Source organism: Marmota flaviventris, chromosome 1 (assembly GCF_047511675.1).
Source record: "Marmota flaviventris isolate mMarFla1 chromosome 1, mMarFla1.hap1, whole genome shotgun sequence".
Classification (NCBI taxonomy): domain Eukaryota; kingdom Metazoa; phylum Chordata; class Mammalia; order Rodentia; family Sciuridae; genus Marmota; species Marmota flaviventris.
In genome coordinates this window covers 84,381,197-84,394,676 of record NC_092498.1, presented here as the reverse complement: position 1 = coordinate 84,394,676, position 13,480 = coordinate 84,381,197, and the positions used below count along the sequence as shown (strand labels likewise).

At 38.0% G+C, this 13,480-nt stretch overlaps 2 protein-coding genes and 1 long non-coding RNA gene across 7 annotated transcripts in view; 2 read left to right on the top strand and 1 right to left on the bottom strand.

The window, feature by feature from the left end:
* The window catches only part of Spmip4 (sperm microtubule inner protein 4), a 32,216-nt gene extending 24,077 nt beyond the window's left edge, over positions 1–8,139 (top strand). The window contains exons 8-10 of the mRNA XM_027932637.2: positions 3,175–3,349; positions 3,639–3,730; positions 7,315–8,139. Coding sequence (XP_027788438.2) covers positions 3,175–3,349; positions 3,639–3,730; positions 7,315–8,139 — 1,092 coding nt within the window. The remainder of the gene's footprint in view (positions 1–3,174; positions 3,350–3,638; positions 3,731–7,314) is intronic.
* The window catches only part of LOC139706147 (uncharacterized), a 78,860-nt gene extending 68,658 nt beyond the window's left edge, over positions 1–10,202 (bottom strand). Inside the window, exons 1-2 of one of the 2 annotated variants that reach the window (XR_011707817.1) lie at positions 10,059–10,202; positions 7,380–7,483 (exon numbers count right to left, since the gene is read on the bottom strand). This is a non-coding gene — a long non-coding RNA (uncharacterized lncRNA). Of the gene's footprint in view, positions 1–7,379; positions 8,433–10,058 lie in introns of those variants that run through there. The other variant, XR_011707816.1, reaches the window with a different exon arrangement.
* A 41-nt stretch (positions 10,203–10,243) lies between these two features.
* Positions 10,244–12,558, top strand: Cycs (cytochrome c, somatic). Of its 4 annotated transcripts, none has more exons than XM_071613841.1 (3): positions 10,244–10,260; positions 11,561–11,737; positions 11,836–12,558. In XM_071613841.1, exons 2-3 carry the CDS (start codon positions 11,569–11,571, stop codon positions 11,982–11,984), a joined length of 318 nt encoding a protein of 105 aa, XP_071469942.1. In that variant the 5' UTR covers positions 10,244–10,260; positions 11,561–11,568; the 3' UTR covers positions 11,985–12,558. The 4 variants fall into 4 exon arrangements, with proteins under 4 accessions (XP_071469942.1, XP_027788463.1, XP_027788464.1 ...); XM_027932662.2 differs by lacking the exon at positions 10,244–10,260 and adding an exon at positions 10,364–10,495; XM_027932663.2 differs by lacking the exon at positions 10,244–10,260 and adding an exon at positions 10,364–10,524.
* Positions 12,559–13,480: the final 922 nt, after the last annotated feature.

Genomic DNA, 13,480 nt, shown 5'->3' with positions numbered 1-13,480 from the left:
AGAGGCTCAGCTCATGGCTCTACCTTATCAGCTCTGTGACCTGGGTAATATATTTAATCCTTTAGTACCTCAATTTCCTAACAGATAAAATAGGAATGATAATAAAACTGTTGTCCTGAGAATGAAATTCATATAAAAGTACCTAGCACCATATTAATACTAGCTCATAATAAATATTAACTGCTATCAGCATTATTATTCCAATGATTATAAAACTTGGTTGACCTAGCAACATTAAGAAACAGATAACTTTGGAAAGAAGAATGTTCTAAATAATAAGATGGCTTATAATAAATAAGATGGCTTAACCTTTTAAAATTTAAGTACTAGGGCTTAATTTTTATTTATTTAATGCTTTTATTAGTGCATTATGATTATATGTAATAGTAATAGTTACATTATGATTATATGTAACCCTACTATTACATATAATCATAATGCACTAATGAGTTACTATCCTCATTTCTGGGGTATTTGTCTTTCCAGAGAGTCCCCATAATCCAAACTCATTCTCAGCTGGACATAATGAATTTGGTGAGCATGCATGCACCTCCTTTGGAAACGTCTCATCTTATCAAATCATGAGATGTCCACAAGTGTACCTCTCCATTCCCCCCACCACTCTAGGCTCTACATCTCACCTGCTCAGCCCCAGCAACATCCATGGTATCCAGAATGAGAAAAAACATGGCACCCTCACTGTGTCCCCTTCAACCATGCTCCCCATCTTCTATCTTGCACCTTCATATTTCCACCATTCCATCTCAGGCAGTACTCTTCCCTAACTGCATGGTTTTCTGTTATTTTAATGGTGATATGTGGAGTTTTGGAGATGACACAAAGACATTGGAACCTTGTACATAGTTTTGCATCTAATACTTAATAAACATTTAATGAATAACTAAGTTAAAAGCTACATATATTTCACAGGCTATGCTAGAAATGTAACCACAGTTTGTATGGTTATATTCCTCTAATTCATATTCAAATTCATATCCTCTAATTCCATATTCAAAACAATTAACTCCTTTTTATAGACTGGAAAGCCTAGAAACTCAAATGTCAGGAATTGGAATTCCTTCCTTGTATTTACCTCCATATCAGGAAAAAACTCTGCCCTCAGATTGGTGTACTTAACCAGTGAATACCTATTGTGTGAATGACTGCTACCAGCTCCTCTCTCATTACCCTCTCTGAATAAAATCACCTTCACATTTTAAATATTGACCAGCTCCTCACCCTCATGTATTTCCTGACTCTTAAACTATGACCAAAACACTATAGGCTGAAGTTCACATTTCCCGTTTTCTTTTTTGAGCCCTAGACTGCATTTCAATAGATCACTGCTATTATTTCAACCAATATAAGACATAAGATTAATCTAGCCCCTTAGAACAATTTTGGAAAATTTTCCTTCTTATTTGCAAGTAAGCTAGCACTGCAAATAACGAAAAAGATAAAGAGAACAAAGAAGGCATTCTTTAACCCTGAAAAAACAAAGTCACATTTTGGTTAAAGGTTTAATAGAGGTAGGCATTTCATAATTCTTGAGGCAACTTTCCCGTGAGTATTCTACTATGTAAAATGGGGATCACTTCAACCTTACAGAGTTGTAGCAGCAGCAACACGTTTAGGATCTAGAAAGTTAGAGAGCTCCACACCTCAGGGGGCCTGACTCTGGCCCTTCTCTAGCTGTGCATTTCCCTAGGAAACAGGGAGTCTACATGGGGCCAAGAGGATATATGTCCAGGGGAGCCCATGCTTCTCTGACCCACTCCAGAACATGTTCTTGAACCACAAAATTCCCTGACCAAATGGCTTTGAACCCAGTCCCAGGTCCTCCTGAGGACTCTTCCTCCCAAGGAGGAAGGACTAATCCTCCCAAGGGTTAACAGTGTTCCTGAGCTAGTATATTCATCAAGACCAAAGGGGTAACCACAGATGGCTGTTGACTGGAAGTAGGAATGATTGGAGGATGGAGCCAGTAGAAAAGAGCAGTGAGGGATGCTGAGGCCAGAGGCAGCAGTTGGCTCTTCCTGAGTCGCCATTTAGTGGTCTAAATTAGAACCTGGATTTCCAGGTTGTTATAAAGGTATTCTGTCTGAGCAAAAGAATGAAACATATTTTATTATCGGCTTACTTGCTGACTTAAACTATTTAGACAAATGGAATATGGACTTCCAATTGTACTTCAGCTCCAGGTTCTGCAAATGTTAAAGGAAGGCTTGGCTGTAGGACAATGAGTGGCATAATGTTCAATAAATGCTGATTCCACACTGTCACCACCATCTATATCTCTGCTCCTACTGTTTCAATTCTAAATTGTCATTCAAAGTTCAGTTTTTGTGGTATGACAGAAGGGCTCCTCCTTCCCATCCCACTCCCAACCCTGCTTCTTGATTCAGCTGGAATCGATCTCTCCCTTCTCTGAACTTCAAAATCATTTTGTTTTAATTTCTTTTATAGCAAAGAGCTACTTACACTCATTTGTGTTCATACCTTATATCCTTTACTAGCCAATATACTCATGGATGGCTGGATTTATTTCTGACCTGTCCTTATTTCCTGCCACTATTGTGTACACATAGGTGCTCAATAAATATTAACAAAGTGTCATCAATCTAAGAAAAGATGAATTTCTAAGTAACCAGAAGGACTGCAATGAAACTCATTCAATCATGTTTACATGCATACCTCTTTTAAAAAATGCAAAAACTCATGTGTCTGAAGAATGAAAATTGTATTTGCATTTGAGTGACGTAACCTTCTCAAAAAGTCATAAAAGTTATCTTATGGTTTCATGATAGACAGGGAAGGAAAAATAGAAGCACACAATTTTGGCTAGTCTCAGCCAAAAGAGTACCTTAGAACCTTTTGTATCTCTAACAGATTTCATTGGCTGTAGAATATCCAGGAGCATTTCTCTAATATAAGTTCTCAGAAGCTTTTAGAAAAGACCTTATCATTTTGTTACTTAAAAAAAAACCTCTCAATTATGGTGAATATAAGGAAAAAGCCACCATACCTAGCTTGAGAATTAGTAATTAATGAATTTTTTAAAAGCATCTAGCTTCATCCTAGAATTTCCTTTGTCCCTTTCCTGCAGAAATAGTGAATCCATCCTTACTCTACTAGATGACAATAACAGCAATAATCTTTATGTTCATATTCTAGATTCCTAAATGTGCAGAGAAAAATAAGCCAACATTCTACCCAAAACCACCTAAAACTTTCGCTCCCAACACTTCTTTAAATACATGGGATGTTCTTAAGTCCATAAAAGAAGCCAACATACGAAGAAATCTTGAAAGGTCCCATTGGATCTCTTCATACAATCATGATTTTACAGGTATGAGTCACATTAATACAAGTAAAAAGTGAGAACAAAATTGGGATATTCAACAAATGCTATTACACATTTTCATCTTCTTATATTTCCTGTTTCTCAATATAAGCACTAATATTAATTAAGAGGGGTGATAAGTTTCTCTTAACGGGTAGTTGGGAGAGGTAGGACTGGTTTCCATTTGATTGGTTCTAATTATATTATTAAGGAGATGGGATATATCTATGTAGGGTAATTTAATTATCATTCTTCGTTTACTCTACCAAAATAATAAGATAGTGTTTCCACTAAGGTCTGGGACCCATGAACCCCCTTGAACTGGATGATTACCACGAAAAGGAGGTAGCAGAATTAACTGGACAGAAAGGATTTGACCCACAGCCTGTAAGTAATTGCAGTCAACTCTGTTATTTAAAGGGAGAATATCCAGTGTTGATATCCTTCCTGCTTTGCCCACTTTTATATCTGTCATGAGTACTGGTGCCCAACCTAGCAAGGAGAAAATTTAATTTTAGAAGTTAATTCTGAACTGTTTGGAACTGATTTGAACATCCTTTTGTACTCTTTGGAAAAACAAAGTTTCTTTTCTTCTTAGCAGTGCTATTTTTTAACAGATTTTCTGCTATGCTACTATTGGCTTAAAAAAGAATAAAGCCTAGCTCGTAATTCAATGAGATTCTTAATAAATTGGATCTTTGCATATTTGTATATCTTGTACATCATCATTGCTTTTAAAGAGATTAAAAACTTCTTCATGATATTCACAATAATTGAGAGTTGGCTGAATTACAATAAAAAACCAATGAATTCTCTGCCTATATCAATAGAGACTTCTTAGTTGATTATGTGAAATGGCCTGGAAGAAATGATCAAGCCCTTTCATAACAGAAGGTATAATCTGTTGACTTTATTACATAAATAAAGTGAAATTACTTATTAGTATGCATATATGTGGTTTTATTTTAGAACTTAATTTTTCCCCTCTGGCTACAAATTTTAAAAACAAAATGTTATCAAACATGTCAACTATGGAAGACACATAAAAGATGACTATTAGATTATTTCAGTATGAACTCTAGACTGAGATGCACATATTCAAGTTACATTAGCTTCAGCATTTACCACAGTGATGTAAAATCATAACAACAGAAATAGGTCTGTACACTGTTTTATCATTCACCAAATGGCTTTTAATTGTCTTGATTTTTCTCTTGTGATGTGGATTCTCTGTGGCTAGAAAATATACATATACTCTGACACTATCAGGTGTGTTCAACAACTGTCCATATTTCCACATGACCCTGTAGGGATTAGCCCCTCAACAAGCAACTTTATCATTTTTACAGAGAAACACTTGTATACAAAGGATGTTTGTGAAGTATATTGAGCACAAAATGTGCAGATAAATCATAACAAGATAAAATATACATAAAATCATTTGAAGTTTAAAACAGTTTCAGTGAAAATTGCTGGCTTATGACTGAAATGTAAACAATAGACTCTGGGAAAACTTGTTTTAGATACAGATATGAACTTTTTTGTATAGAATAAAATATGGGTAATAAAAACTGCTTGTGCATAAGGGATACTGTCAGTTTCATATAAGCCCTATCCTGCTTTTAATGACAAATTTAACAAAGCATGTAGAGCTGGAATTTTTCCTTTCTTCATAGTATATTTACTCAAGCTGGGCACAGTGGCACAAGCCTGTAATCCCAACAGCTCGGGAGGCTGAGGCAGGAATACTGTGAGTTCAAAGCCAGCCTCAGCAAAAGGTGAGGCGCTAAGCAACTCAGTGAGACCCTATCTCCAAAGAAAAATACAAAATAGGGCTGGGAATGTGGCTCAGTGGTCAAGTGCTCCTGTGTTCAATCCCCCTGTCCCCCTAAAATACCACAGTATATTTACTCAAAGTTGATCAGCTAAAAGTTAAAAAAAAAAAAAGTTAGTGACCTAGTATGACAATTCCTCCAACTATAAGCATATTTGTTTCAAAAGCCCATTCTTTAAGTCCAAGCTACAGTTATTATTTTCTCAACATTCTCATTCTATTCTCTCTCCTATCAATTCCATCATCATACATAAAGTCTTTATTTTTTAAAATATTTTTTTAGTTGTACATGGACACACTATCTTTATTTTTATGTGGTATTGAGGATCGAACCCAGTGCCTCACTCATGTGAGGCAAGTGCTCTACCACTGAGCTACAACCCCAGCCCCACAGTCTTTATTTTTTGCATTATATTACTATAAAATTTTTTCAAAAATACAGAAAAGTTTAATAATTTTAGTTAATATCCATATACTTACTATGTAAATTCTATCATTAATACTTTAGTATACTTGTTCTATCACAATTTAATTTACCCACCTTTCCATACCTCTAGCCATCCAACAATATACTTTATTATTTTTAACATGGTTTTACAGACATTAGTATACTTTACAGATATTAGTATACTTTACCCCTAAACATTTGACAGGCATATCATTAACCAGATTTCAGCAGTTTTTTGTTTGCAATTTTTTTCTTTGAAAGTGAAATATATGTTAGTTGAAATTGCACCAATCTAGATTGCACTTTTACTGAGTTATGACAAATGCATATACCTTTGTAATCCAAACTCCTATCATAATATAGAAAACTATCTCATTCCAGAAAATTCCTTCATGTCCTTCCCAGTCAACTCTTCCTTCTTCCTGCCACCCAACACATCTCTATTAATGTCACTTAGAATATACTCCCTACTTTTGAAGTTACTAGTCATGACTGAGTTCATAATATTTATAACACATCTCAAAAAGAATCATAGACTTAACACATTTTAAAAAAATGACTGAGTTCATAATATTTACAACACATCTCAAAAAGAATCATAGACTTTTTAACACATTTCAAAAATAAGCACAGATAGACTGGGGTGTACAGTAACAAAGCATGGATAAGATGCTGGGTTCAAATCCCCAGCATCAATAAATAAATAAGCAAGCACAATCATAACACCTCAGACCAGTGCTTCTCAAAGCACAACAGAGATGCTTGTTAAAAATGCAGATTCATGGGCTGGGTGTTTAGCTCAATAGTAGAGCAAGTGCTTAACATGTCTAAGGCCCTAAGTTCAATCCCCAGCACTTCCTCCGCAAAAAATTCAGATTCCTAAGTCCCATTGTAGACCTTCTGAATTACAATTTTAAAAGGTCCAGGTTAGGAATTTCATTTTCTGCCATCTTTGAAGGTAATTCTTGCATGGGCTCTTTCTCGTCCAGCGAGGAGGTCCACGGAACAGGGTAGAGGAGAGTATAGCTGCAGAGTCGCTATTCAAGACCTCCAGAGACCAAGCAGGAAGCAGGTCTGATTTTATTGTGCAGTTACCATGTATATGTACTCAGGCAGTAGCTAAGCAGATTACAGGCTGCCACTAATGCAATTTCTGCTAACTGTTCTTGCAGCGACCAGTCAAGGAATGAGCCATAGAGCAAGCACAGGGAGTGCAATACGTGGCCTTGTGCCCAGGGCTGTGCTATGGGGTAAGCAGCCTGCCGCTCACATGCCTAGCACAAGGGGAGTGGCCTGTCACTCAGATGCCCTTAAAGTATGCCATGTATGCAGTACTCCAGGCACATGTCCCCACAGTTTTATTTAGAGACAGGGTCTCACTTAGTTACTTAGTGCCTCACTGTTGCTGAGGCTGGCTTTGAACTCGCTATCCTCCTGCCTTAGCCTAGGGAGCCACTAGGATTACAGGTGTGTGCAACTGCGGCTTCAATGCCATTTTTTCTTGAGGAAAAAGGAAAAAGAAGTTTTATTCCTTTGCAGATATCTTTAAATATATCTTAAAATTTTTTGCAATGTGCACTCCTACACCTATCTCACTTTTACACAATAGAAATTGGAATGAGTGTTCACCTGCCACTTATTAATATTTATCAAGCAATTAATTTTCTTCTTTCTCTTCCATCACTACAGCAAGAAAAATTCCACTCTATTTTAAAACCCTCCAGACCCTTGGAAGGGCGAATCGCCCGACTTACTCAGAATCGACGTCCTCTGGAGGCTATTATCCAGCAAAGTCCACGTTCCTGTCCAGATTGTACCCCTAATGTTTTGTGTACTTTTCATACCTTTATACCCAGTTCTGTAGAAATGATGGCACTGAGTGATAATATACCAGCTGACGTGACCCATAAAAACCAGAATATTGAAGAGAAGATCAAGGAAGAACAAAGCTTACTATCTAACTACTCACTCAAACCTTCTTACTCAACAAAGGATCTGACTAGCATTTATGACATAAAACCATTTCCAAAAATCACAGATACTAAAAAGACAGAAGATTTGTACTGGAGACAGCTGTCATCAAAACCCCGACCTATATCTTACTGTAAATCAAGCGAATACATTCCCTATGAACGCTCTAAATCTACCCTATACAATCCATATAATATATGTAGAAACCGGGTTAGCTTTGCTAAACCTAGTCTTTTACAAACCAAACCAGACATGGAAATAATCAATTTAGAACGTAAATATTTAGGTAAGCCAGAAGAACAGCTGGGCTTGAACATGGAAAAAAACGAAGAAATAAGATCTATTCTGGGTTGGATTCCTAAAGCTGGAGTGGCCAAGCCTCAGACCAACCTTCTGGATCTTAAGAACTCTTTCTCAAAAACTGGTGCACAAAAACGTTTCTATAAATCAATTCTAGACGACCATAAAGACCTTAGGGATAAGGTGAATTCAGGGATGAAACACCAATTCTATGGCCATAATTCCTATGATTTCTATAATTGAGGTATTCCTTCTTCCCTTCAAAACCCAGCCTCTTGCAAGAAAAAAAAAATATTACAGAAATTCTTTCATTTTGCTGGCATATGTTTCTAGAGTAAGCCATAATGACCTCATTAAGGAGGTTTATGTTTTCAGGAATTTAAGTTAGGACCTAGTCAGAGGAACCAAGAAAAGGTGAAAAAAAAAAAAGTTTGAGTAATTTGGCAATAAAACATTAATACCAGAAAAATGTATACTCCAGCCTCATCTTCAAATTATACTCTAAAGAAGTTTTCCAAAATTTCATGAAAAGCAATGTGTACAACAAAGTTTACATTATCGTTTTACAGAAAGTACAAATTTGAAAAAACTCAAATTCTCAAGAATTGAGACATGATTATACAATCTGATGTACCTTAATAAAATAAATGTGAATCCTGTCCTTTTATGTAAATATTTGCACAAAATACTTTTTCCAGTTCCACCAGAGGAACTGGTATCTACGGCAGTTGTAGCTTTATAAAATGTATTTCCTAAGTCTTAAAAGTTGAAATTACTCCTTGATCAATGGACTGCAGAATGGATGTTATGTAAGCCAGCATAAAAACATTACCCTTATTGTACATCTCCATCAGAGCTCTTAGGTAAGCAGGTACATTGTTAATAAGGAGTAATTTTTTGAAAGAAAAAAATTTTTGAACAATTAAGTCTCAATAGTGGGCTTAAAATATTCACTAAACCATCTTGTAAACACATGCTGTCATCCAGGCTTTGCTGTTCCTCTCAGAGAGCACAGGTGATTTAGTATAATTCTAAAGGACTCTAGGATTTTTGGAATAGCAAATGAGTATATGCTTCAACTTAAAATCACCAGCTGTATTTTCTCTCCTACCAAAAGAGTTGTCCTGTCTTGAAGCTTTGAAGCCAGGCATTGATTTCTCCCAACTATTAAAGTCCTAGATAGCCTCACCTTCCAATGTAAGAATGTTTCATCTACTCTGGAAAGCAGTTGTTTATTGTAGACAGCTTAATCAAGTAGTTTACTAGAAGTTCTAAATGACTTGCTTCTACATCAGCACTTGCTACTTCACTTTGCAATTTTATTTTATGAAGATGGCTTACTTCCTTAAACCTCATGAACCAACTTCTGTCAGTTTCAAATTTTCTTCTGCACCTTTCTCATCTCTCTTATCCTTAAAAAAATCTAAAGAGAATTAGGGCCTTCATCTGGATTAGGCTTTGGCTTAAGGGAATGTTATGGCTGGTTTGATCATCTATCCAGACCACTACAACTTTCTCCACATCCGCAATAAGATAAAAAACCATTTGGCTAAATCAAAGTAGAAGTAGATAGAATTCAGGAAATTAATCAGAAACTGGGGGCTGAATTTGAGGGACGAAGAAGTCAAAACGTGACGTCCCAGTGACAGAAATGCATGTCAGGAAAGGGAGCTAGGTTTGAAGTGTAACTCGAAGCAGTGGTAATAAAACCTGCATTTCTAATATGACCAGAAGGGATGCAATCCTTTAGACTTTCCAGAACACTCTAAATCACCTGAAATCGTGTTTCTTTCTAAATGCTTGCCTGGACACCCGTCTGCACAGAGACGCGAAGGGAAGGAGGAGACTTTAGAAGAAAAAGAAGCGGCAGGCATGGGGCAGAGCGATCGCCTGCAACTGCAGCACCTTCCCCAGTCTTGGGAGTGAAGGCAAAAAAAGAAAATGGTCACAAGCTCCTGTCAAATAACTCCTGGTTCCTTGTTCATGGTATCCATCGAGGTGCTGCTGGCACCAGCGGTGGAAATACGACCCAGCCTGGGTAAAGGTCGCCAGCTAACCGGATGGTAGACCTTTAAGTGTGTCAAAGTTAGGGCGACTCCCTCTGGACGGAGATCGAACGATCCCCTCAAAGATATTACAACCTTGCTCTGGAGAATTGATACCTTAAGCTGTTTAATTTCCTCAAGCCAAAAGTCTCCGCTCCACCCTCCACGCCAGCACACGCAGGCGCGCAGAGGCTGGGAGTGACGTCAGCCCCTCCCGGCACCGCCTCGAAGTCAAACATCCAAGGCCTGTCGTAAGAGCCGGGCAGGAGAGGCCTGGAGAAAAAGGGCATCCACGCGACACATCCTACCCTGCTAGCTGGTAAGCGCGCGCACGTTGCTGCCTGACCCTGGACGCCATAGCCAATGAGGCTCCGTAACGTCACCGCGTATGAGCCGGCTCGGCCTCACGTCAGGCCGCGGGGAGATGGAGCGAGTGCGGTTGCACTGACACCGGTACATAGGCGCAGACCGGCGTGTCCTTGGGGTAGAGAGTGGGACGTCCGGCTTCTGATCGGGATCCTTCTTTGCTTCTTTGCGCTAGCCACGAAAGAACGGTGAGCACGAGGCGTAGAAACTGCAGCAGGTGGGAGAAAAAGCTGTGAGAGGCGCGCACAAGCGTGGGAGCACGCGGGCGGATGCGAAGCCGATGCCAGGGTCTCGGAGTGGAGCTAGCGCGGGGTCGGCTGGGCTGGGACTGGGCAACCAACACCGGATGTCTTGAGATGGAGCAGAACCGTAACTAGGTAGAAATCTGGACCCGGTGGAGAATTGGAGGCGGTTTGGATGCCGATTCGACAAAGATGCGGTCCCCGGGTTGCCATTGCCCAGGGCCTGTGGAAGTGATCGGCAACAATTCCTCCCGGAGGGCAGGAGCGTTGGCAACGCTTCAGGTTCTCCTTCAGAGAGCCAAAGCTGCCGCTCTTATGCCAAGGAGTCAATTTTTTTTTTACCCCTGGGCCATGTGTCATTCCTCCTGTTAAGCGTTCGGACATCTCAAAAGGATGTTGCACCAGTCTCCTTGAAACTGATCTGAGTGAGTGACCTCGTGGTCACCCTGGTGGAGGTGGGAATATCCCTGTCCCAGCCTTTCCCTGTCCTCTCAAACCACAGCAGTGCAAGTGAAGTGAGTTAAGCTAGACGTGGTAAGGCAGAAAGAGCTGAGGACCCCGCCCCCCGCCAATACCTTTTAAAAATTAACGGGTTTTGCCTTATCTTCAAAGAGAAGTGCCTGTAAGTTGTAGCACAAATAAGTAATTGGGTCTTTGTAAAGTTGGGATTTTAGTGGTTTCAGTTTAATGCAGTTCAGTTCAGCTTCCAATTTGTGACTTTTTGACCTTGACCTCATCTTTTGAAACTGAATTTTGAGCTAGGTTCCCACGTCTCTTATTTGGGTTTAACCTTCTGTCTCATACATACAAATATATATTTTAAGGAGATTCTCCTATATAGTAGTTGTTTTGCTACTGAAGAGTTTTGCAAATGTACTAAGTAAAGCAAAATGGGTCCTGGTACTTAGTGTCATAGATTAGCAGTTGAGTGGAGTGATCATTGGTTTCCACCGTATTATTCCTTAGGGAAAACAATTTTCTGTATTACTGTTGGGTCTTTCATTTTTTTAGAATTAAAAATGGGTGATGTTGAGAAAGGCAAGAAGATTTTTGTTCAGAAGTGTGCCCAATGCCACACGGTGGAAAAGGGAGGCAAGCACAAGACTGGGCCAAATCTCCATGGACTGTTTGGGCGGAAGACAGGTCAGGCTGCTGGATTCTCTTATACAGATGCCAACAAGAACAAAGGTAAGAGAAGGACTGTTGTTAAATAACAGCACAAATTGCATGAATGTACTCTTATTTGGAGTATCAATTATTTAACCAATGCATCCCTTTTTGTTTAGGCATCACCTGGGGAGAGGATACACTCATGGAGTATTTGGAGAATCCCAAAAAGTACATCCCTGGAACAAAAATGATCTTCGCTGGCATTAAGAAGAAGGGAGAAAGGGCAGACCTAATAGCTTACCTCAAAAAAGCCACTAATGAGTAATAGCTACTGCCTTATTTATTACCAAACAGAAATGTCTCTTGGCTTTTTTATGTGCACCATAATTTAATTGATGTGATACACCAGAAATCCAGATCATGAATGACTGACAAAATTATTTTTGTTGGACAATCCTGATTTAAGTAAAACTTACTTGTAGTTAAATTAATATTTTGGTTATATTCCCACTTCAGTAAATTCTATCACTGTTTCCCCTTTTTAAAGTTGTGGTTGGACTTAATTAGTAATGTTCGGTATTTCACAAAAATGGTGAATGACATCTGAAAACTGGTTTTATATTTAGTTTTATAGAACTGATTATGTGAATATGTTTAAAATATGGGGGAAATCCCTTCGCTCTCTCAGAACCAAGCATGATTCACATTTGTTTCAATTTGTGTTCATTAGCCTATTAAAGGTTGAAGATAAGGAAGCAGTGTCTACTTTATATTTTTGTTGACCATGCCAATTTAATTAGAATTCCCTGTATCTAAAATGCTGTTCTTTCCTTATGGAAAGGCATTTTTAGTGTGGTTTATGTATGATATTAAATAAAGAATATTTAACACTTCTCAAATTTAAAGCTGATCTGTAAGTTCAGATGCTTTTTAAGTCAGCATAATACAGTAACAAGTTAGACTTTACTTTTTAATTCTTTATTTTCTAAGACTTAAGTTATCATTCAGGATTGTTTTTAAACAACTATTCAGAAACAATACTATGGAACATCTAGGTGGTTGGTAGTGGTGCTTTTTGCCAACTTATTAGATGGAAAGATTAAGGTAAAAGAGATATACCCATCCATAAAATTTGTAAAATACGTTATCATAAGATTTAAGATAATTAAAAACAATCACAGATCATGATTTTTTTGATTGTGCTTGATTTAATGACTAATGCCAAAACTATAATGGTTAAAAAGTACATAACCCTGCATGTCAGTGCAGCAGTGATTGCTAGTTAAGTACTTTCTTAACTTGGTCCTCTAGGACAACCTGAACTAAAAACAACATATTGCTAATTCATTCCTAGAGTTTCCTTGACTAGAAAGTAAATTGCCAAACATGAATAGAGGAGTGCTTCTGGTCATGGTTTTGACAGTGAATGATAGTGAATAATTAACACATATTATTTTGTACACAATCTGCCATACATACTTATGAGTAGTCCTTGGAAATTTTATTAAAGATGGTGAACTTAAAGCCATAAAAAAACACAAGGGAAATAAATCTATGCAGGTAGAGATTAGAGTCATGATTTTGTGGAACACTGAGGAACCTGAGAAAGAGGGTCTCATCTGATTTCAAAGGCATTAGGAATGATTAAATAGGCCTCTAAAGCTTGACAAAGTACTTTGTAAGTTTGAATCTTTATTCATAGAAGAAATGCAAGTAAGTCGCTTTGAAAACATGGAGAAACAATTTTGGGAAGTCTTGAGAGACAGTATAGCATTTAGCTTACAAAGGACAGTTAATAGACCTTTCATCTTGGTCGGTTTT

What these genes read in the sequence shown, in the direction of transcription:
- Cycs (XM_071613841.1), top strand. Translation starts at nt 11,569, where the DNA reads ATGGGTGATGTTGAGAAAGGCAAGAAGATTTTTGTTCAGAAGTGTGCC. An exon ending in AGATGCCAACAAGAACAAAG is followed by an intron (nt 11,738 to 11,835) that starts GTAAGAGAAGGA and finishes CTTTTTGTTTAG; the next exon opens with GCATCACCTGGGGAGAGGAT.